The sequence below is a fragment of the Rhodnius prolixus genome, unplaced genomic scaffold (genome assembly GCF_049639745.1).
Source record: "Rhodnius prolixus isolate KJV_2025 unplaced genomic scaffold, Rpr scaffold_3, whole genome shotgun sequence".
NCBI lineage: Eukaryota > Metazoa > Arthropoda > Insecta > Hemiptera > Reduviidae > Rhodnius > Rhodnius prolixus.
Window position 1 is genome coordinate 14407005 of NW_027411603.1, and position 24185 is coordinate 14431189.

The 24185-nt window shown below is 30.6% G+C and overlaps 4 protein-coding genes and 1 long non-coding RNA gene across 6 annotated transcripts in view; 3 read left to right on the top strand and 2 right to left on the bottom strand.

Moving 5' to 3' along the window:
* clu (clustered mitochondria protein homolog) overlaps nucleotides 1-7165 on the bottom strand; it is a 35236-nt gene extending 28071 nt beyond the window's left edge. The window contains exon 1 of one of the 2 annotated variants that reach the window (XM_074125655.1): nucleotides 6978-7164. In XM_074125655.1, the coding sequence (XP_073981756.1) occupies nucleotides 6978-7032 (55 nt within the window). In that variant the 5' untranslated portion in view covers nucleotides 7033-7164. Of the gene's footprint in view, nucleotides 1-6977 lie in introns of both variants that reach the window. The other variant, XM_074125656.1, reaches the window with a different exon arrangement.
* On the top strand, nucleotides 682-5205 carry LOC141453000 (uncharacterized). The gene is made up of 3 exons (XR_012457724.1): nucleotides 682-814; nucleotides 3575-3673; nucleotides 5103-5205. It is a non-coding gene; the product is annotated as an uncharacterized lncRNA (long non-coding RNA).
* Nucleotides 7166-7520: 355 nt separating the features above from the next.
* On the top strand, nucleotides 7521-8194 carry LOC141452999 (essential MCU regulator, mitochondrial-like). The gene has a single exon (XM_074125662.1). It carries the CDS (start codon nucleotides 7667-7669, stop codon nucleotides 7937-7939), a length of 273 nt encoding a protein of 90 aa, XP_073981763.1. The 5' UTR covers nucleotides 7521-7666; the 3' UTR covers nucleotides 7940-8194.
* Nucleotides 8195-8603: 409 nt separating this feature from the next.
* Nucleotides 8604-19062, bottom strand: fliI (FLII actin remodeling protein). Its single transcript, XM_074125657.1, has 22 exons — nucleotides 18869-19062; nucleotides 18683-18793; nucleotides 18361-18599; nucleotides 17456-17617; nucleotides 17078-17298; nucleotides 16713-16929; nucleotides 16252-16493; nucleotides 14297-14391; nucleotides 14108-14178; nucleotides 13536-13782; nucleotides 13214-13399; nucleotides 12742-12920; nucleotides 12476-12614; nucleotides 11979-12151; nucleotides 11106-11355; nucleotides 10738-10891; nucleotides 10475-10655; nucleotides 10099-10353; nucleotides 9778-9904; nucleotides 9515-9697; nucleotides 9251-9364; nucleotides 8604-9171 (listed from the first exon to the last, which is right to left on the bottom strand). Exons 1-22 carry the CDS (start codon nucleotides 18929-18931, stop codon nucleotides 9037-9039), a joined length of 3744 nt encoding a protein of 1247 aa, XP_073981758.1. The 5' UTR covers nucleotides 18932-19062; the 3' UTR covers nucleotides 8604-9036.
* Nucleotides 19063-19591: 529 nt separating this feature from the next.
* Nucleotides 19592-22201, top strand: Dus4 (Dihydrouridine synthase 4). The gene is made up of 6 exons (XM_074125661.1): nucleotides 19592-19823; nucleotides 20217-20338; nucleotides 20469-20544; nucleotides 20801-20980; nucleotides 21268-21476; nucleotides 21702-22201. Exons 1-6 carry the CDS (start codon nucleotides 19732-19734, stop codon nucleotides 22109-22111), a joined length of 1089 nt encoding a protein of 362 aa, XP_073981762.1. The 5' UTR covers nucleotides 19592-19731; the 3' UTR covers nucleotides 22112-22201.
* Nucleotides 22202-24185: the final 1984 nt, after the last annotated feature.

The window sequence follows — 24185 nt, forward strand, 5'->3', positions numbered from 1 at the left end:
AAATAATAATAAAGATCCTGAGAAGATTATTATTTATATAATAAAAACGCCATCACGTCAACACCACTATAGAGAGTAACTTTCAAACCCAAGCAGAATTCAGAAGAAGATCTTTAATCTTCATAATCTCGGGGAAAAAAAGTCTTAAATTAATTAGCACAGTTGAAGGCATTTATCGTTTCAGGTTATGTCAACCAGGTATTTTTATGATAACTTTTTTCGGCTATTTTTCAGTTCGAAATCGGCTAGGTCATCCTTACATTGCAGAATCCAAACATTTTTTTTGTTTAGTATTGCGAGATAGTTTACGTCAACTTTAGATTTTCTTTCGGATTTAGGTAGATCACAATTTAAATTACATTACATTTGTGTTTGTTGTAATATTATTTTACAAAATTACCACGTGCGTATAACGCAGGATTAGTGTTCAATTCTGTTTATCTACATTTGTTTAATGAAGTTTACCCTAGGGTAAATCATGAACGGAAAAAAGCAAATAAATTACAAATGCCTCTAATGTTATCTATTATTTAATTGGAATGAAGGCCATAGAGGCTGTTTCAATTATCCAAATATTATACGTCGTTTTAAATAAATTATTGTCTTGTGGCATTCTTTTATGAATCACGCATAATAAAACTGAATTTGACAAGATAGATTTAAATTTTTCTTCTTATAACAAAAAATTAACAGTGATATTGTGCAATATTTTGTCACGAAGAAAAAGAAGTAACATTTGTGACATTCCTTCAAGTCAGTAGCGTAGGGAGGGTGTTTATTTCATCTGTGAAAGAGGGGAACCCCTCCAAGCTGTGTAAGTAAGGCCTTTTTAAATTCATTTACACATAAAAATATTGACAACACATCATAATGAAATTATTAAACATGTCAAAGATAGGAAAAAGGTATAGGTGCAAAGATGAGACAATTTTACATTATTTGAAATTTTAGCACAGGGTGGAAAGTTTGGGAACATTTTGTAGTAAATAGTTGTTACTACCTTTATTAGTACATAAAATTTATCTTAAATAAGAGATAATACAAATAATTTAAATAAAAATTTAAATTCACATCAGTAACTATTTCTTTTACTGATTAATTCTTGCTCTTTTAGTAACCGATTCCCTTACACTTGGTAAAAATTAAAGTTAATTTAGAAGGCACTAAATAAATATATTAATTTTGTATAATATACAGCCAAATATAACAAGTATTCATAATACTAATAAAATGATCGTTATTAAAAAAACATTAATAGCTAGGAAGGCTGGGCCAACTTTCTAACGAACCGATCTTGTTTAGGCGTGGTCCACAGTGAACATGTTAAGAGGCCCCATAGTTAAATCACAATTCCCAATTTTGAACATTACATAAATATAACAATCTCGGACAATGAAAACTGGTTGCAATAAATGTAAAATTTGGAAAAAATAAAAAGACATTACGAGCGAATTATTTGAAGGTGCTTTCAATTTTTAAACTTTCTAAGATAGTAATTTATTACAATTTTTGTTAGTAAGATTTTTTTCTGTCAGTGAAGGATTAATCCTTCTTCCTCTCTGAATTATTTTATGTACACAAGTACGATCTGTGCGGTAGGATAGTTGTATAAGAATGATCGTCACAAACTGCTTTTTAAAGCGCGCTGTAGGTAGAACAATGTTTTTCAAAAACAATAAAATAATGAATAGTTACAACAAATAATAATAATAAATAATAAGTGCACAAAAAATAATAATAAATAAGATAAAATCCCCAAATTTTCTGAGAAAATTCTGGCTTATTCTTGTTTGTACGAGTAATTTAACGCAACAAAATAAATTTCGAGAAAACCATAGCCAAAAATGGGCAAGAACTGCTTTAAATTGTTCTTATAATAAACTAAGAAGAACTTAAATGCGCAACTGATTTTCATAAATGAAATGTCAATTTGAAAATGTATGCAGATGTGCTTCTACAGCCTCAACGCTATATATACTTCAAGAAGATAGCTCCATTTATCTGAATTCCTTTCAAAGATATAAATAATAAATAACTGAGTGTAGAACGCAAGAAATTTATTAATATGAAAGTATTTATTAGAATACCTGCATTAATTCGCGTGAATACATTTCATAGAGTGAATGATTTTATGAATAAGTGTCAAATAATATAAGATATAGTAGATATATATAATAATAATAATAGATATACGTTCAGACGGGTAGTTTACAACCTGTTATATAAAGAGCCTCTAAAATGGGGCAAGAATATTTATAAAAGTACTTTTCCCTAAAAGCAACTAAGTCAAAAGAAAAAAATTTAAAATGAACGAGTTATGTCTACCTGATATATTACAATTGAAACTAAGAATAGCTTATATTGCAAAGAAAACAGCAATACTGGAAAAATATAATACTAGTTAAATTTATACCAAGGTGTTCGAATTTACTCAAAATGCTTTATTAACGTTTAGAATTGGAACTTATGCTCCTCTTCGTCGAATTAGTTGATGATTTTCGGAGGAGATATATGGAAACCATTGTTTAATACCTATAGCTCCACCCGACCTTACTGGTAAAGAAGGTTCGGCGTTGCATGCGCATAGGTTACTAGAGCATCTGCCACACCAACTTAAACGAGAAAAAGTTTAAGAAAAAACCGACTAATGATTTACTGTCGAGAAATGAAGTACAAAGGGCAATCCTCATCGACAACTAACACTCTCGCTTCTTTTCAGAAGACTTTCTTTTATTAAAGTGACATCCTAGAGAAGCCTCATACATATTTTAAATCAGAATCACAGTCAATTCCCCCGCTACACCAGTTGTGTAGAATAATTGGATTATCTTATCTAAATGTCTAATTCTGTAATATTCTGTAATTAAAAAGCAGGAAATATTGATATGTTAGGAAAGGAGTGAGAGCCTTTCCTTAAGTGAAGTAAGGTTAATATTGCAAGCGAAAACGGTCTCTTTCACAAAACATTGAAGCGAGTGAAGTAATAAATATTGTAGTTAACGAAAAAAAAAAATAGTAAAAATATCCTAGGTTGAGGAAAACCATTAAAAAGTGGAAACATCTGACCAAAGAATATAATTTTAAACTATTTAGGTGTAAACACCTAAAGCTTGGGAGGAAACCTGTTGCTTATGAGATTTCATATACGTTTGTGTGGCTAATGAGAGAATGATCATTTACGTTTCATAAAATATAACCAGCTTTTTGGAAATAGGAGAAACACATAACTGTTCAAGTAACAAATTGCTACTTAGTCAATTAGCTATCTAAAACAACAAATCCATCAGCAGAAGAGGATTCAATCTAAACAAGTTATGGAAGTTGAAACATAATTAATTTTAAAATATGAAAGAATTCGAATATATACATTATTTCTCGTTGAACATATATACATTGTTTCGTTTTTCGAAATACAACCGAATATATACGAGTACATTGTTTCGTTTTTCTCTTTCTTAACTAAAAACCATTATTTTATATTTATTTAAAAATTATATTGTATTTAAAAGCCAATTTAGTGATAAATTGATCAATAATGTTTAAAATGTATGCAGAATATCCTCTGGGTTCACAGATGGCAAGTCAAGTGAGAAACGCCAAATTGAAAACAAACACTGCTGATGGATGGAAATCCGAAACCGTTCAGGAAGATAAACAAAACATACATGCTAAGGTGGATGCATATTAAGTCAGCGATATTAATAAATTATACTTGATTTTTAGAGCACCCATCTAAGAGAATCCAAAATTAGGTGTACCAAGCGTAACCCCCAGCAAACTTTTATAAAAGCTCAGATGAAAAGATTCATCAGCTATCGCAGTCCTAAACCCCAAATATGAGCCGTAAAGAAGGGTTCCATTTTTTTTTAACGGTTTAAGCTTCTTATAGGCTTGCAAAATTTGATTCATTCTCGCTAAATAAATTGATCTAATTGATTTTAAATCGTAAACAGTATAGATTAAAATAATAAAATAATTTGAGGAAAAATTATTTTAATTCGCTCTCAAAACATAAATACGATTATTCAATGCGAAAAATGTTATTTATTATTTAAGTGTTATCCGAAATTAGTAACGTTATTTAAATCTCCTATTAAAATTTTTACATTTAAACTGCATATAAAGATGTACCAATTAACAAAATGATTTCAATGGTTATTGCCATCCACTTCACAATTCCTCTAAAAGACAAGTTTATTCACGTTTTTTGGTTGTGATGGACTAAAATAAAACAATAGCAGGCATAACTCACATTACTTATCATCAACAAGTATTGTTCAATATTTATTGAGCAGAAACTAATAAATAAAACGTGTGTTTACAATCTTTACTTTTTCTGTAAATTACACAACACTAAGTACAAACTGGGGTGACAAGAGTATTCCTTACTAGTCCTTTTTCAAACCTACTGTTTTGAAAACGGGATACAAAGTAATAAGTACTCAATATGTAATGATATTCGAAGTATAATCTTTGTTTTCAAGAAAATTACCAAAAAATAAAAAAGTCTAATCGATAAGTGATTAATTTTGGCTTTCAACCAATTCTTTGTAAGGGATTTTGTAAACCTCATACTCAAACTAACATACATTTTCTATAAACTTTTTTTATTCAACTCCGGTTACCTTAAATCATGAATTTAGGTGAAAATTTAATAACTAATATCAGACACTATGGCAATATAGTTAAGGAGGTCCAACATCTGAGGTCAATAACAAGCGTAGCTCTTTTTTTTGCATTACCGGCCTTCATATAATGTTCTTTCTTTTTAGTGTATTACCAAAGCGAGCTGTACAAAACTCCTTGGGGTTTTCATTTCAATAATCATTTTGCAGTACTGAATTAGTCTGAAAAGAAAATATTGTTTCTTCGATTTCTCTCAGATTTGTTTTTTTAATCAAATCAATTTGTATTTTCTTTTAATCCAGCTTTTATTGCGATCTTTAAAGTTTATTATCTGCTACACATTTTCAAGATAAGGTTATTTATCTAGCTTCTTTTTAGGATAATGAAATTACATTTTTAACTCAAATCTCTCAGAAACATTAATCGGTTTGGTACATTGCTATTTTTTAAATTATTATGTTTGTTTATCTTCGCAGAAACTGAAGTGAGTGACTGAAGTCCGTGACGTTTTTTATACTGTTTGAATGAAAAGGAAAGAACTTGTACGTGCAATTAGTATTCTAAGGATGATGATAAAGTCGGTGAAGCCGTTTTGAGAACAAAAAACAAAATGATGGGAAATTCCCAATGAATTACTTTACTTTCTCTTCCTGCAATTATTACAATTATAATTGGCAATTGATTTATTTACTAATTTAAAAAAAGTTCATACCCCAATTACACAATTCGAGTACATTGAAACGCACCTTACGGTTTTACACAAAAAAAATTATATATTTATATATTTTTTTTTTTAGGGGTTTTCCTCAAGTATGAGGGTCCCTCAGACCAAATGCTATATTTATAAATAGATAATTATAAAATCTAACCCGTAGATTTTTTTAGCAAATCAATAAAATCAATTTTTTTCACAATGTTTAAAATAAAAGTGACTTATGGATGTCGAGAGGAAATCAAATATTCTCAGATGAAAGAAAAGTGTCAGTAAGGAAAAAAAACCACTGAGATCTCAAATAACAAAGTATGACCTAATATGTATTTTAAAAAAAATCTATTTTCATTGAATGCTTGCGTTTGATATCCGAAACTATTTAAATTTCAATATATTCGAGCGATGCTGATTTTTTGAGACAACTTCATATTGCTTAATTTGTACATTTATGTAACAATAAAACTTAAAGCAATGTTTTAACAAAAATATATTATAATCAGAATTTTGGAAATAAACTGTAACAGGACAGTACAGTTCTTTGAACTCTACTACCACCAATATCTGTTCAATTTTTTCAATAAAATTACTTATTTGTAAGGAAATAATTCCGTATAATGAGAATTTGATATGGTACCATTTTCCAAAATAAAATAATTTAACATAAAACCATGACTGTGCAGGCATTCAAATTGAAATATACCTGTATAAGTAATTAGAATTAATGCATAAAAGTGAAGCTTACTTCAATTAATCGAATTTTTCCAACTATTTGTATCAGTTGAAAACAAGTATAAAATATGCATTTGAAAAAAAAATAGCATTTTTGCTTTAAAACGTGTTTTTAAAAACCATTCTTCAAATTTGAAAAATTAGTTAATGATTATTCATCTCTAACAAACACTTCTGAGTTTCTCAAGTCTATTTATAAATAATATTATAACTGAACCTTTATTCAGTTTCAAAAGTGCGTCCAAATAGAAAAAATACAAATACATTAAATATCTATATTTTCAACAAATTCATGAAATAACATTTTCGACATATGTATTTGTTAGAATATAACTTCTTTTAATCATCACCAATGCTGATGATAAATAAAAGGCAAAATAAATTGCATTCGAAAACAAATAAATAAACAAGATAAATATCTTACAAACCGAAGTTTAAAAACAGAATGAAACCGGTAGAATTAGTTGCTCCCAAACAGATATGCGAGGCCAGAGATAAAGACCTTTAACCCATCCGTGCATTTTGTCGAGATAATAAAACTATTACAACAAAAAATATTATTTTTTAGAAATTGCTGCAACTTCACAAACTTAGTAAACAACGTACTCTGTTCTTTTTTAAAATAAAGTTGAATGAAGTGACTATTGGAAATTAAAATGTTTTTATCAGCAACTGCGGAGAGTAATTGCCCTCTTAATCACACGACCAACTAACCTATGATTTATTTTTTTTTTACTTTCAATTTTTACCTATATATTAAGTTGTTCAAAAATGTATTACAACATTAGAGCTAGTCGCAAAACAAATTAAAAAAAATTATTTAGCAGTTACATCATATCAAGGTTACGAGGCCTACGAATTAACTCTAATAATAATCATAAGAAAAGATAAGTACTTTATCGATACTCACGGTTGTTTTTTTGTTTAATAGGTTCCTTCGTTACTGGTGCAACTTCATTTGCCATAATAAAAGTTAAAGGAAGCACGAATTTAAAGAAAAAGACCAAATAATTCGAAAAACGAAAGTAGACAATCCACGACAAAATTCAGACTGCACATGTGCTCGCTGCTCAGTTATCTGGAGACTGAGAAACAGTTTTCATTGGCCTATACCTATCCGACCAATCACAAGAAATGATAAGAAAGTTCTATGAATAGACTGAATGAAATTTTAAAAAAATGTATTTTAATTTTTGCAATTCTGCCTGAGTTTAGGTTTAACTACGTTAGTGTAACTATAGAATAATTGAATTTGAATAAATTTACTGGCTACAGTAAAAAGAATTGTAGAAAAAAATCAACTTATTTTATCCTCTCAAAACCAAATGTTTGTTGAATACTTTGAGATTAATTTTTAAATTATGTGACCTTTTTAAAATCTTGTTGAATTAGTGTTGCTCAAATAATCAGCTGATCACAGATGTTAAAACTGACAACTGACGATAAGGTGCCCGATGTACTGTGTCTTCGAAGTGTAAAAGCGTAAGGGCACTGCCTGAAGTAATTGCAACCAGTACTACTTGCAGTGAAATTGATTTTTCATTCGTTTAATTTTATTCCCATGAAATTGTGAACGGAAACCATTTGAATTACGTTAGTATGTTTTTTTCTCAACGGCTTTACGTTGTAATGCAATCTTTGAAAAACTATTCGTTCAAAAGTTACTCAAAAAAATTTGTCAGAACAGCAACCTCTACAAGTACAGGGGAAATTCTTCCTATGCCCAAGAAAGTAAAATTTGGCCTGTTAGGCGTTGCTTGTGCAGTTATGCCCGGCCTCCTGATAGGAGCCACAATAAGCAAGAAAATGGCCAACTTTTTAGAAGAAAATGAACTGTTTGTGCCATCTGATGATGACGATGACGATGATTGAGTAAATTGTCGTGAATCCTATATTAATGTTTTATTTATTTGTACAATTGTTATTTTAGTTTTATTATTGAACACGTAGACAATAAAGCTTTTAAAAAACTTGTGATTTGCGAACTTCATCTTTAACATTGAAAATTCTTTTTCTATTGTGCTTGTCAGTGCTGAAGAAGTAATTGATTACTGCTGTTTTATTTTGGTTTGTAATTTATTATAACCATGGAAGAATAATTTAAAAATATACTCACTTAAACTATAACTCTTGTTACAACCTTACCTTTGAATGAAATTTTTCTTTAAAGGTTAAGTAGCTAATTAGGTACCTGAGTTAGGCAATGTTTACAGCTTATTCAAAGCCTATTCCACGAATTAAGGTAAAACTCCAACTTTATAAGAGTATAAAATCCTCACGTTACCATTTCTAGCAACAACAAAAATAATTTTTATCAGTAGAAGGCCGCATGATTTTTAAATGATGTCATTGCATAAATTAAAATACATCCTTAATGGATTTTATAAACATTATGTCTTCTTGGTATATCGCTCATTAACACAAATTCATAAGAGATTGGATTACACAAGACACCTACTTTGTAACGTTACTTAACTTTTTGAAATTGAGATTTCTTAAAGAAAGTTCTAGTAGATAGGTTCAACAAATTTAAAAATATTGTATTAAATATTTATTTACAAAACTTGTACAAAAAAGCTTTAAAATATCTTTTCTTTTACGATTGATTTACATTTTTTTTAAAGTACAGTCTTCCCATTATTGAGGAAAACAGAAAATAATATGATGTTGAATGATTTGGAAGACTAGAAGTAGTAGGTTTTAATTACGTCCATAAAAAAAATGAAGTTCCATTCCTTAGTACTCGTTCTAAGATTAGAGATAAATCATTAAGGAGTTATTCAATCAAAAACATCCTAATATTAGAAAGCTTTTACCAAACGTGTTCACAAATAAACACTTAACAAGTGAAGTAAATCATGTTTCACTGACCACTTTGGATGTCTGCGTTCACATAAATCATTATTTAATAAATACATTATGAGTTTGTACTTGTCAGTTTTTAAACATTCTTCTTTTGATTGAGGAAACTACTGGGGCGCAGCTTTATGAGGACCCCAACCGTGAAAGCATTTTGTGAACCTAGCAGACTCCTTTCCCTTTAATGTTAAAAACAATTTTCTTGGTCTTTCTGGCTGTTTCACTCGAACATGCTGAATATACACCTAGAAAAAAGGAGGCGAATGTTTGAAATAAACAATGAAAAAAAATATTGTAACAAATTAGTTGAATATAATTTAGAACCTGAGCTGATTTATATGCCAGTTTTACTTCTACCTCGCTACATTTTGCCCCTAGCCACAGAAAAACTTGCTCTCCATTATCCAAAATCATTATGTCATCATCAGCAAGATCATCCTTAAAAGAAAAGAAATGGGAATTAATTGAATTTATTAAGACAAGACAGAATTCCAATTCTACGAGATTCATTTTAGATGAAAAAAAAAATTTTGAGTTCTATAGGATAAACAAAATTGCTCAATATGAAATTTTTTAAAATTAATTTACCTGACAAAAATCAGAACACTTTTCAGAAACTGTAAAATAACCCTTTTCATTGGAACATCTGAACAGTCTCGTATAATTCATAAATTCTGCAGATTTCTCATATGTTTTGCGACCGCCCAGTGCTACCCAAAAGAAATTGTCTGGTTCTTCTCCTTCGTTAATAACTTGCAATGTAATCCAAGGCTATAAAATGTTCAAATATGTATGATTAAATTTTAAAAATTTACAATGATTTAGAAAAAAGAACAAACATTCAAGTGTACATTATTAAACATTTCATCCGCTATTTCGCCAATGAGTCTGATATCATCAGTACAGGCCTGTGATCCAATCCACACATAGACTATTCCTGAAGATTCTTCCGAATCGAAAGGCACTTTTAGTATGTAACTGAAACAAATAAAAACGAATACTTGAAATATGTAGTTTATGTGGAGCAAACTGTAGCACTCATAAGCTTTTTCGTAATGCTTCAGGTAAAAATATTGTAGGCATATGAAAGGCCTATTTTTACTTACTTTTTAAAAAAAGTAAAATCATCTAGTAGATAGGTAAACGTAACAATGGATTTTTTAAAAAATTACCAGAAGGCTGAATTTAATGCTGAAGCGTCTGGCTTGATTTGTATTAAACGTGTACACAGAGCACCTCCATTCGCTCTCATGTGATAGAACTCGACTGGTGGCGGCTGATCGGGAGGTTTTGGTTGGTTCCTCTTTCCTAGGTGTATAACAAACTTCCTCTTGAAATGAGCCAAAAATTTGATATTTTCCTGTTGCTGGTGAGTACGAACCACTTCTAGTTTATCTCCAAAAAGAGATTTAAATTTCTTCTGTAAACTTGATTAAATACATCCTTTGTAAATGTTCTTTCCCTTTCTAAATGTCTGATTAATATTGCTGGTTGTACAATGTACAAAACATAATTTTTTGAATCAATAAGAAATTACTGAAATATTACCTAAAAGTGAAGGTTAACCACCCCATATTACCAGCTTCTCTCCCTTGCCAGAAATAGACTACATACTGATAGTCCTCTTCGGGTGGAGGATGTTCTTCATCATTATTATCAACCTCATCACCCTCCACTGGCACCCAATAACGACAAAGTAAAACATAGCAATCTCCAGAATAGAAGTGTCCTAGAAGAAAAAGACTAGTTCCTTAAAATTTTTCTTCATAGAATGAAATTTATCGAAGTTTGAGATGTTCAACAATTCATACCCAATTCTTCTTCTGGTAAACGAACAAATTTCTTTCCTTCGAGAACAAATGCTTCCATTGTCTCTAAGTCATCATTCCATTCATCCATCAACTGTTGAGCTTCTGATGACGACATGGGTGGTTGCCTTGGTGTGAAGAGTGCTGCTAAATCAGCCTGAAATTGTTCATTATTATTATTCAGACTGGTACATGGGTGTAACCTGGGTTCGAGTGTAGCCTTAGCTACAGTCAATTCTCTTTCTGGAAGCCCCTACAGCTCTGCGATTGATAGTGGACTGAAAAAGTTCTTCCGAGGCTTGGTATGATGAAAAATATTTCTCTTTATTGGGAAGGAGATATGTAATAAATAATGTAATGGATTATCAAACCTTTGTTTCTTGCTGTTTGGCCCATTTGTTTAAATCAGCTCCAGTTTTCATAACGGATTCAGCTGTTCTTGTGAAGTCAACAGGTATAACCTCGTCCCATCCTGGAAATTTGGCTTTAAAAATCTGTAGCTCTGTTCCTTCTTGCACTCGACTCACTGTTGCTTCTACACCGCGCTCAACCATTGTGAACAACTCTTGTGCCAGTTTTACCGCCGCAGCTCTAACTAGCCTCGTAGATTTCTTTCCAAACCTGTCAAATTTTATTAAGCAAAGCAATCTCTTCAAAGCAGTGAAAGCAAGCAAAACTATAGTTTATTTTTTAAATGCTGCATATTTATTTTATCTACCCGTAAAATAAAATAATTATAACAATAATGTGCTCATAATGTAGCAACAAATACAACATCAAATAACTATTCCGCTCTTTGGCCATTTCAATTATAGGCACATAGCGTAGGAGGCGTTACTTTCAGTTTTGAACAAACTATTGAATTATCAATTTATTGTTTAAGAAAAAAAAATGTTATGGTGTCTTCCTACAACCAAACTTGAGTGCATAACAACTGAGAATATATTACAAAGATAATGCTCGTACATAACAAAATGAGTGCTTATTCTTTTTGGAAAATATGCAATTTGGATAAATCAAGCTGCAGATATACATATGTGTGAGCTGGACTTCGACTTTGAAAAGATACATTCTCAACTGTAATGCATCCTGTACTGTATGTTACCGAAGAAAAGGTTTATTGTTGACCCCAAGACAATTTTGGAATGATTAATGTAATGATTATGAAATCTAGCTACTTACATGATTATTTTTAAAGCCTTAAACAATTATCTATAACGTTAATAAAATATATTTAAACTTACCAAACGAATATATCAAGATAGCAATCAAGAATATATACATTTTTAGAATTGAGAAGTTTATGATCCAATTTATTATGTGGCAGTTCTATTTGTGGTAATTCTAAATAGCCCATGCCTAACTTCACTTGGTACAACCTTGGTTCACTTGGCTTAAATTCATCACTTACATGCTCCTAAAAAAATTCATAAATACCTTATTTTTGTATTTAAGGCACGTTAACATAGAGGTTAATGTCCTTTCTTATAATTTTAATTTTCTGCGTTTATTTCTCTATCAATAACTTAATTATTTTTATTAGTCAAATTAATATTAATTTTTATTTATTTCTTTACTTTACTCTTAATTTTCTTTAACTTCCATGAAAACCGCATAGTCGACAAAAATATACAATTGTCTTATTATATTAACGCAATCTTATCCTAATTTTTATGTACGGGATTTTCTATTGGCATAAATTAAACAACAGAAATGTTATGTAAATATTAGGTGAACTCACAATAATTGGCTCCTCAGGCGCCTGGCCGCTTTCCTCTCCTAGAGCTTTCCAGAATTCAGAGCTCTCTTCTTTATACGTTTCTGTTAAAATTTCAGCTTTGTTTTTTCGTTCATTTTTATTGATTTTTTCTGCTAAAAGCCTGATTATAAAAAAATTATGTTACTTTTTTTTTAATGGACAAAACACAATTTTAAAATACTTTCATAATCCCTGTATAGAAGTAAAATTTTCAAGTTACTAAGATCATAATTATGTACATAACTTGCCTTGCTTTCGCTTTGAAATTATTTTTAGCCTTTTTCCCATACCACATGAAAATTTTAAGACCTGCATCTAGTATAAAAATAAATCTAGGATCCAAGCTTTCAAAAGTCACTGGAACTGGTTCCAAGTGTATACCAGACTGTCCAGCTCCATGTACTCGATACAGTCGAGTGACGTAAATCTGAAACAAAAATGGGGAGTAGGTACAAATTATAATTCCTAAGGAAAAAGCCAAAAGACATTTTTTTAATGTATATATTATCGGGATTTTTTCCGTTTATAAGTAGTTTATATACTACTTTTTCAAGAAAAAATATTTTAAAAATATTAATTGCATTAAAAAATATTTTGTATAATTTGCAACATTTTTCCAAAAATATTTTTATCTTGTTAGTATACTGAAAGCAATTATAATTTCAACAGTAACTTTGCATCGTAAAAAATGTAAATTTTATGCTAATGTCTCATATTTACCATATCTTCAACAGTGTAGAACCCACTCGGTGTCCGGCCACCTTCAATGTACACTATATCGTTAGGAAATAGGCTGAGAAATTCTTCACTTTCATCTCCTTGCTCTTCCCTTGCAGTTCTGCATTCTGCACCAAGATAGTTACGAAGGTTGACTGCATGGATGGCTGCACATGCTCTCTTGTCTAACTATAAGAGGATAAATAAAATTAATACTATAAAGAGAATGTACCCTAAATACATAACGCAGGAAATATTTTAATGAAAACTAAATCATAAAAAGGATTATGTGGAAAACGAAATGCTTATATTTTGCATAACTTACCGTTGCTTTTTCCCCAATCCAGAAGAATATATTCCACATTATATTGCCCGAATCATCTAATGAAGTTTTTAGTATAATGTAACAATCTGCTTGGAAAAACTTGCCATGAGCAGCTTCTTCTACCATATTAGGAAGGAAGTTTTCAATTTCCCATATGGTTAATCCAGGTATTTGTCCGGCATCTTCATCAAATAATTCTGAATAATCGAGCGGAGGCTTTTCCAGACTTTCATCCCAACGCTTAGGCCTAAAAAATGAAAAGACAATGCTAATTTTATAAAATATTACAAGCTGAAATAAGGTTATATGTATATCCTATCAAATGGTCTTTAAGCAGATTATTGAAGGGGACACAACTCAGTGGGTAAATACTGTCATAAAAAAATAAGGAATAGTCATCAGGTTTTATGGGCAGTTTCTCGGATAGTGTTCAAAAAAGCTATCATAAGTCCACAAGGAGTGCAACTGAGTAGAACCGCTATTTAGAGTTTCTCTAATTCTTTTTAAGCATTACTACTACATTTAATTAATGTTGAAAGAAATGAAAAATACACTAAAAATTGTATTCATACTTCAAAGATTCCGCCTTTTCCTCTTCAACTGATTTTTTATTATTTTTGTCTTTAGCTATGTCTTTCATACCCTGAAAATAATTTTGGCATAAGATTTCAACTTAAAGAGTGAATAATATCAAATTAGGCCCTGTAGGATACTTTTTTTTTTTACTTTTTCTAATTTTGTAAGTAACAGATAGGAAGTACCTTGAGTATTTTAGCTTGATCTGAATCTGCCTCCTCTTGATCTCTTCTAAGTCGTCGTAATCGCAATTTACGAGCAATAGGGTCTTTGCTGGCACCTAAAAATATTTCAAACAAGAACTTGATTCGTGGAAACTACGGATTGTTAAGAAAAAAACAATTATTTCTTTCTTTTTTCCCCATTATATTTTAGCTCATCAATTTAACTTAGTTTTAAAAGAGCTCACTTCTACACAGTACTAGCTAGATAAAAGGACTACAATTGGAGTTGAAAGCTAAAAAATTATGAGATAAAGATATAAAATTGTAGCCCAGAATTTTAAATTGACAGCACCAATAAACGGTTACAAAAAATACCCGGAGAGAACTCAAGACTTCCTCCTAATCAAGTAATTATCTTTATCGAGACTTTCTATTTTATGAACTCTTGGTGACGTAGAAATATATACCTATAATTTTTAATGTTCTTTATAAAGTTTTTAACCTAAGATATTCATTCATCTCATGGCTGAGAACAGTGTGGTGGAATTTTCTCAATTCATGTTTGTCCTTTTCATCGGTGAATGGTGAATTTTTTTTTTTGCATTCTTAATCTAATAAAGTAAAATTAATCACCTATTTTTATAGCTACGTTCAATCGCCAAATTAAGTATAGTGGACAAGGGGGCGGAAGTTCATACTTCTCTATTAACATTTTCCCAAGAAATAAAAAGTAGCTACATAGGGGGTAGAACTGGGATCTTTCAAATACTCGCCCGTACTCATAATAACTACACCATACCAGCCCTCTTAATTTATTTAAGATTTACGAAATTAGGAATACAGCTTTTCATAGCACTTTTATTTTTAAATTCATGCTAATTTGGCACATATAATTAATAAAAAGAAGCTTTTTTTTCAAGTTTTAAGAGATTTTAATAATTATTTTTAACCTGCATTACACTTTGACGCATATTGCATGAAAAATTGAAATTGGATTACGTTCTTATTTTACATACATACAAAACATTTGAAAATAAACGAAAAATGACTAAAATAGAAAGATTTATGTTTAAATAAAATATTTTTTCGCTGATCTAGAAGGCCCGTAGAATGAATCGCGGGGACAGGTCTAATATATTTAAAAAAGTAGAACCAACAAAAATAAGTTGAAAACAGGAATAAACACTGTGCTGTGCTCTTAAGTAAAGTAAGGCCTTTTTTTTAGGTGGGATGTACGTCCAACTAAGTGAAGAAAGGCGAGTAGCAAACATACTTTACTACAAATTCCTCATATTAACTATTAAATAAAATCCAAGGCCCGGCCGGGAATCGAACCCAGTACCACCGCAGTATATCTTAACTCCTCGACCCTAACCGCTAAACAACCATGGCGCCCTGCTGCTCTCCTGATAGAAATGTGAAAAATACTCTCAGTAAGAGTTACTTTCCGCCGTGAAAGTTTTCAAACATGGAATTTTAGCACAACATATTCTCTACTTTATCAGATACAGAACTTTGTACATTGTACTTTAAACAGAAGGATTAGAACTTCTCGTAAACCCAATTTTCTAGGCAAAAGTTGGAATTGATTTAACATTTAGGTAAGTAAGTGAAAGTAATAAAGATTGGTGATTTTTCTAAGCGACATTAAGAATGTAAATAACAATTGTATGGAAGTATATAACAATTATCAATATGTTAAAGTAATGGAAAAAGAGGGGAAAAAATAATCCAGCCCTCTTGACTAATTTTGAAACGTCTTCTATTTCTGTTAATTTTAACATAAAAAAAGGAATAAGATGGCATTAATGTTTATTGCACCACATCCTACTATGAAAGAGTTTCCAAACTTTTACAATTTGATTTTTTTAGTCTCGATATTTTACGAGATGTTTCTTGAAATAATATTAAGATGGAAACCGGATCAATATACTTACAATGTCTACCTCTAAAATAAAAGTACAGAAAATACTAACTGCTATTAGCCAACGGTTGAGGTATTACTGCTCCTGCTAGTCTTAGTTGGGTGCTCAGAGAAAAATCTATGTTATAGTATTCTAATCCTGCACCTCTAACTCCTTCAGTTGGTTTTGGAGGCATTACCAAATCTGGATTATTTTTTACATCAAGCACTTGTAGGTCACTCAGTAAGTGAACAGTATCGGGCAACGTTATCAGACGATTGTCGGATAAAATCAGCTTCTTCAAAGAGCCGCATCTGTAAAAAAATAAAATAAAAAACTGACTCCGAAAAATGCATCTTTTTCTTCACTTCAACAGTAGTAAAGGCTGACAAAAAGTAATAAGATAAGAAGTAAAAGTAAAATGTAGTCTTTTTACAAACTGATAATTATTATGTTCATAAATTATTAATTTTTAACTTTAATGGCAGAAATAATGAATTACTTTATAGAGAATCTTTTAGAATTATTGTTACCTGCATAGGCCTTCAGGAATCATTTCTAAGTGATTTGATGCAGCAGAAAAAATTTCAAGATTTGATAGTTTTCCAATTCCGGAAGGGATGCCTTCAAAATCTAATTGATTGTCATTAAGGTAAAGTCGCCTTAAAGATGATAATTTGCTCAAAGAAGCAGGCAGCGCTGTTAATCTGTTGCTGCATAAATTTAATGTTTCTAATTTCTGCCAAACCTCTAACAAATTATTAAAAATAAACAACAAATGATTAATACAAATTAAGAAACGGTGTTCCCTGAAGGACAAATATAAGATTGCAAACCACACAATACTAAAACAGTAACAAATTAAACGAAATAAATAAATTTAACGATGTATTTATACCAAGCGCTAAAGACAATTCTGTTATTTCGTTGTTACAAAGATTAAGCCTTTTAAGATTTGGTAGGGTGTACAATGCATCCGGAACTTTAGGTAGACTGTTATAACTGAGATCTATATCAGTTAGATTTGTCAATGTTTCAAGGCTCGTTGGAAGATTACTAAGAGTTCGCTGAGTATCTCTCATATGTAAAGTTTCCAGGCATACTAAAGATGGAAGTTGCCTGCATAAAAAATATTATTTTTTTTAGGATAGCTTAAATATGCACAGTTTAATTAAAAAATAATTTGAAAGAAAAAATTTTAATTAAATATTTTAAATGTAATACAAAAATAAAATTTGAAATATTAAATTCAAATTACAATTATAATTTTTATTACCTCAGCTGAAAATGTGCTAGAGGATTGTGATTCAAGATGAGTGTCTGTAGATTGCCAAGTCTCCTCATTTGTGGAGGTAATGTTTCTAATTGGTTGTTACTCAGGTCCAAAAAAAGTAAATCCGTAAGATGCATGAAAAGGGTGTTTGGAATTGAACTTATACTGCACAAAACAAGATTAATTCTTAGTAAGGAATTATTAAACTGAAAAAATACATTTAACACTTTGTCACTGTTAAATAAATTATATACATGCCATCGCCAATAGAGAAAAGAAATATCAAAAGGATAAGCAACAATCATCATTAGCCTACTATGCTTCTTTATTATTATTATCATTTTTCGACAAGAAGTTCATATAAAGGCAATAAAGAGACTAACTGAAGTATAACATCTTTCAAGCACCTCATTCTAACACCTAATTATACAGTCCGATTATTATGCGCATATTATAATATTAAATTAATGAAAAATTCACAGCATAAGCTTTTCACAATTTTATCACCAACTTGATTTTAAAAAAACTGAAATAAATTTTTCAAAATCCTAGCATAAGTGCAAGAAAATATTAAAATCAAACGAAAACTTTACATTTGAAAAAAGGAAAATGAAGTGAACCGTAAAGGGAAAGTTCGGACAAGCATACATCAGGGTCAATCATATTCAAAAATTGTGGGCTTTCCAATTGATAAAAAAAAATATATATATATTTTAACTTCTGGAATATTTATGGCTCATTGAAATTAAAGTATTACACATTTTTCTCAATTTATGAAGTCCATCCTTTACGTATTAACAAGTTACAGTGACTTAATTTGACTGGTATAGCAGAGCCAATTAAACAACAAAATCTTTCCTCCTGAGAAAATTACGCTTTTTAGTTGTGGAAAGAGATAAAGATTTTACCAGTTATAGCTTAAATTTAAAACTAGAAGTGTCCGCGACTTTTCTAGGCCTTCCGGTACTTCTTTCAGTGCATTGTGGCTCAAGTCGAGTGTTGTCAGTTCTTCAGATCGAAAAAGATCAGCAGGTATGCCTGAACTTTTTACTTTATTATGTCTAATATTTAAGGATCGAAGGCACGGTAGTTCAGTAAGTTCTCCATACAATCTTTCTAGATCATTTCTTACCAGGGATAACTGCTCCTAAAACAATGATTAGAATAAATTTATTTGTTTAGGCAAAATATAAAAATTAAAATACTTTTTTTTATGATTTCTCTACTAACCAGTTTCATTAGGTTTCCAATTTCTTCAGGAACATTAGCCAAATTTGATCTGTCTAATTTAAGCCACTGAAGACCGGTCATAAGACGAACGGAAGAAGGAAACTTGCCTTCCTAAAATTAAAGGAGGATGTTAAAAGGGAATAAGAAAAATCCAATACCAAAAAGTAACTGGTTTTACATAATTACACTGAAATCATTTCTGCTAAAATCAACTCCACGAACAAAAGGTAAAACTCCTGTGTTAGCCATTTTTTATTGTGTTACATTCCCTAAACAAAAATATCTCTATACTTGGAAATTTAAATACGCTGGAATTTGAAACACCCAAAACAGAACATAAACCTGAAAGCGTGAAACCTCGCTCGGGGTCAAGATCCTTGAAAGAGGTCTTGAATTGCTTACAGAAACGAGGTGAGGGTAGATAGGAATTTTTACTTTTTGACCCGCCTCTCAGCAAAAACTTGCAGATTGAAAAAGTAAAACTTCTTTTTTTATTTTTAATGATCTTGTTAAAAGTAACATGTTGCATGTATCTTACTTTTCTAGTTCGAGGCCACCGTTTAAAAGCTACAATATAATTTGTTGTTTAATACTTCAGTTCATCGCTTTGCATTTTTAATCATGAAAACTTTACATTTTAAGGTTTGGCAACATATTAAATAATCACAAATAGATCAATGAAAGAAACAGCATATTTTAATGCTGAATTCATATTTATCAAACATTTCTTACAATTCCTTTATTTTTTACTAAACTATAAACAGTGATGCACAATACTTTAAGAAATCTACTCGTAATTAAAAAAATATGCAAATAATTGTGCTAATTAAATAAATGTGCTCCAGAAAAAAAAGAAGAGTTTTTGGTTCCTCGTAGTTGGGCCCTGTGATAGCAGCACTTGCCACTTGCCTCTTTCATCTATGTAATTGTAATGGTCTAGTCAGCTGATGACCCATTTTAGAAGTTTAGGTGAAGACGTAGGTGAGGTGAGTGAGGAGTTGTTGTGGTATGATATATGAAATTTCAAAGAAATTCGTATTAAAGGGAAAATGCAGTGCGCACGTGAAAAAACCGATATTCTAAACTTGTTCAGAAATAAATCAGTTGTCTGCATTTGTGCTCCAATGGTTCGTTACAGCAAGTAAGTTTTACACAAGAATGTTTTTTATCGTATTTTTTTTTACGTTGATAAAATGTAAGATTCCCAAGTTCTGAATGTCTCTAGTATTTCACTATAAATATGTTATATGCAGATATGATGTTGACATTCTCATTGGATTTTTTCAATCTGTGCAATATAATAGATTCGGATTTTTGTAGTCCGTAACATACATTTCTTGCTGCCTCTATATCAAAATTTTAGTTCCTCTAGACAGTAACACAAGACGTTTGCTAAATAAGTTCACATTAAAGCTCTATTTAAAAGAGACTACGCACATGAACGTACTTTAGTAATATCTCTTTTGGTAACAGAAGTATATGGATAGATTAATTTTCTTAGAATATCCTAAACAATGATTTTTTTTTATTACAGGTTAGAATTTCGATCTTTAGTAAGAAAATATGGAGTAGATTTATGTTTCACTCCTATGATCATGGCAGATTCTTTCAACCAGTCCATTAAAGCTAGGGATAATGAATTTACTACTAATAAAGGTGGATACTGTTTTTTTCCCTCAGCACTTGTAAATAATAAATTTTAACAGTATTTTTTTCTTTCAATAATTATTTATTTTATAAATTGTTCTGTTATAATTGAGTGAAATTATTGTTTAATAATTTTTAGAAGATACACCATTAATCGTTCAGTTTGCTGCCAAGACTGTAGATGATTTTGTTACAGCGACGGAATTAATTTCTGAGTAAGTATACCAGTTCCAAGAAATTAATTTTGAAATTTTAGAACCGTATTAATGAACGATGGAAAATTTTTTAGAAAGAAGATTTGAAGCTGCAGTGTTAGACAATTATATTTATGAATAAGAAAATAAGTAACTAAAATTTAAATTTAGTAAAATTGTGTATCTTTTCATCGAAAAATATAAAATATTCGAAGTTTGGAAGAAAAAACTGTCCTTTTCATCAAATAGTTTATTGAATAGTAAATTCACTGTGCAGGCATTGTGAGGGAGTTGATTTAAATTGTGGATGCCCTCAGCGGTGGGCCATGCAGGAAGGATATGGTGCAGCAATGTTAAACAAGTCTGAAGTTATTAGAGATATGATCAGACAAGTGAGGAACAGGACAAAACCAAGCTTTACAGTGTCTGTAAAAGTCAGACTTTTTGATTGTTTAAGGTAAGATGATTATTTTGAATTTAATTCAACTTTCATATTTGTTATAATAACTATCTTGGATGTATAAAATAAGAGGGGTTCAAATACCAAGTTTAAGTTAGTAAATAATAAAGAACATACCGTCAAGTATACAAGGAGACTTGTACATCTCATTTAAAAAATATATGTGTATACAATTTTTTTTGTAGAAATACGGCCAAAAAGAATCTTAAATTTTAAAGCTTATCATATTGCTATTAGTAGATGAAATGTTGCGTAGTGTTGATTGAGGTGGCGTTGTCCTGCAGTAAATCGGTGGAACTATGCCGTTCATTGCAAGCAGCTGGAGCATCATTCATAACAGTGCACGGGCGGACCGTATCTCAACGTGCTGAGCCAGTCAACGTTGCTGCAATTAGGGAAATCGCTGCTAGTCTTTCAATACCTGTCATAGCCAATGGTGGCGTCAAGTGTGCTAATGATGTGCAAACCTTCGTAAAATCTACTAACGCTCGAGGTTTGTATTATTCCATATTTATTTATTTAAGGCGATTTCTTATCTGAAGTATTGGTTCCCAAAGCCTTCTAAATGAAGCCTTCTCTTATATTATCTCTCGTTTCTTTTCTTCAAAGGAAGATTTGTAACCCTTTTAAATTACCTTTACTCGATAATTAAATCACTCTTTTTGTTGTGTTGAATCATTTTACTTTCAATTAGTTTGAACAAAAAATTGTTTATTAGGAGTGATGGTTGCACAAGGGTTACTCTCGAATCCAGCCTTGTTTTCTGGAGCACCTTGCACACCTCTTACTTGTGTACAAGATTGGGTTGAAATAGCAGTTTCATCTGGAGTGCAATTCCAATGTTTACATCATCATCTTGTCTTTATGTTGGAAAAAGTTTTACCGAAGGAACTACGAAGGAGTTTTAATAAACTTTCTACCAAAGAAACTGTTTTAGATTTTCTAGAGAAACATTTGGGTATAAATGTTCATAAACAAAATAAACATACCAGTTTTAACAAAACAGTCGTAATGTACGACGATACTCATCAGGGTAAATTTTTTAGAAGTAAAGTTATTCTTGATGAAAAAGAAAGTTGTGAAAATGAATCAGAAATGTATTTAGAAGATTCTATTTTTAGTTTTTAACAATTTTACTTTTTTATTGATCTATTTTTGGTATCCTTATTAAAAGTATTTTTCTTTCAATTGAAATCAACAGATCAGTTTTCGAAAAACTGAGCATTCGCAGTAGTTTCGAAATAATTGAGAGCAAAATGTGTTTACATTCTTAACTTCTGGCTACACTCGATTAAATAGAATTAGCCCTGTAATAACTCGCACTTTTCAAAGTACACATTGTCCTGAGTTTAAATTAGATTTAGCAGTTATTAATTAAAATTGAGATGACTACAATTCCATATGTAGAGAAAATAATTATAATCAGTGAAAGATAACTATGAAAATGTGTAATGATATGTACGTTACAATGTAATCGAAAATTGATACTATAGTCGTTTCGATCAGTATTTTAAGCAAAGACTGAGTATTTAATTTTAAAAATTACACATGTTAATTAGACACAAGAGTTTTATTTGTTAAGATTTTGTTATACTGCGCATTATAATTGATTTGTGGATTAGCTTATTTTGTGTATTTGTAAATAAAAATGTACAATTAAGTTTTCGGAATTATTTATCTTATAAATTTCTTGTCGTCGTGTTGCATTTTTTCACTATCTCTCCTGAAGTTGGTTTGTCTCGGCTTTTAATTATTCTCTCTGGCTGTTAGCTTGCGTTTGTTGCATTTTGTAATAGTGACTCCGGGTTCTGCTATAAAAGGAAAGACCGTCATATAGAATTGTAAAGTAAAAAAGTTACGAATAAAAAGGAGTGCTATTATTTTTTCGAAATGGCTCTAAAATGAGTTTTTGCCAATTTTCTTTTTCGATCCTCTGTTCTCAATGGGGTTTAATAGATACGGGTTGAGTGAATATGAGTCAAAACAATTATATTCTAGGCAATTTATATCTCCTTTCCGCAAAGCCATTATTCCTCAAATTACTTTTACTCTTCTCCTACTGAATAGCTAACTTAAGTATTGTTTTAATGTATACATTACGAACGCCCAACATTTCAACTCCCAATAATGAGTTCTTTATGCTGTGGGGAGTAGATTAAAGTAGGAACCATGCTAGGAATAAATTTAATAAGGTTTTAACTAAAATTAAGATGTGTGATACAGAAAGTGAACCTAAATTTGTCGATAGTAAGTTAGTAAGAACCTAAATAGTAAGGCAAGGACATTGCTGGTTCTAGGCAAGAAAATGAGCTATGTGATAGCTGGTAGCTATGGGAATAAAAAATTATGAGACAGTTTCATTTCCTCAAATTAATTTACTAAAACGTTTTGGAAAGTAGAACAAATGTAGCTCTTTATTGAAAGAATTTTAGTCGTTTGTAGGTTTAAGAATTTAAACCATTTTAAAAGTTTGGATATTTAGTTAAAACACTAAGGGAAGAAGTTTCTCTGTTTTAAAGGTCATGCAGATTTTATGCGCATGGGAAACACTTGAGGTAAGGAGCGGTTTGACAACAAATACGGTTTTCAAATATATCTATGTTATTCAAACAACTACCAAAGGATTGACGCGGCATTGCCATATAATAGATATGCAACATATGATATATGTGATTTCAGCCCACTGTAGATCGCTGAAATCACCTCGCGAACTTGAAGATCAATGAGTTTAATATCTAACTTATAAATAAAACGCTGAAATTCCTTCTCAAGCCAAATTGAAGTATTTCTGGGTGTTAAGAAATAAACTGATTCAGAAACTCATGGAAATAAATGTGATTACTGAAGAAATCAGCACAAATTAACATCTATCGTAGATGGGTACTGCCATCTATGGTTTTTGTTTTGAAAGTTACATAAATTAATATTCATTTTAAAAAGTTTTTATATTTTTGCATTCCAAAGCTCCAAATTTGAAGAAAATCGGTTGAATGGAAGTATAGTTTATACTGAATAAATTTTGGTAGTTCTTAGTGACTTTTTCCGAAAAATAAGTTTCCAGAAAATATGGTTGCCTGTATGTTTGTTCGCCTCAGATTTTTATTTAATTTTATTTTTGTTTTACAACCGAAAAAGCTTTTCTACGTCTTGTTCAGTCACAAGTACAAGCTACATTTTTTCATCCGTGAACAGTTTCGACAAT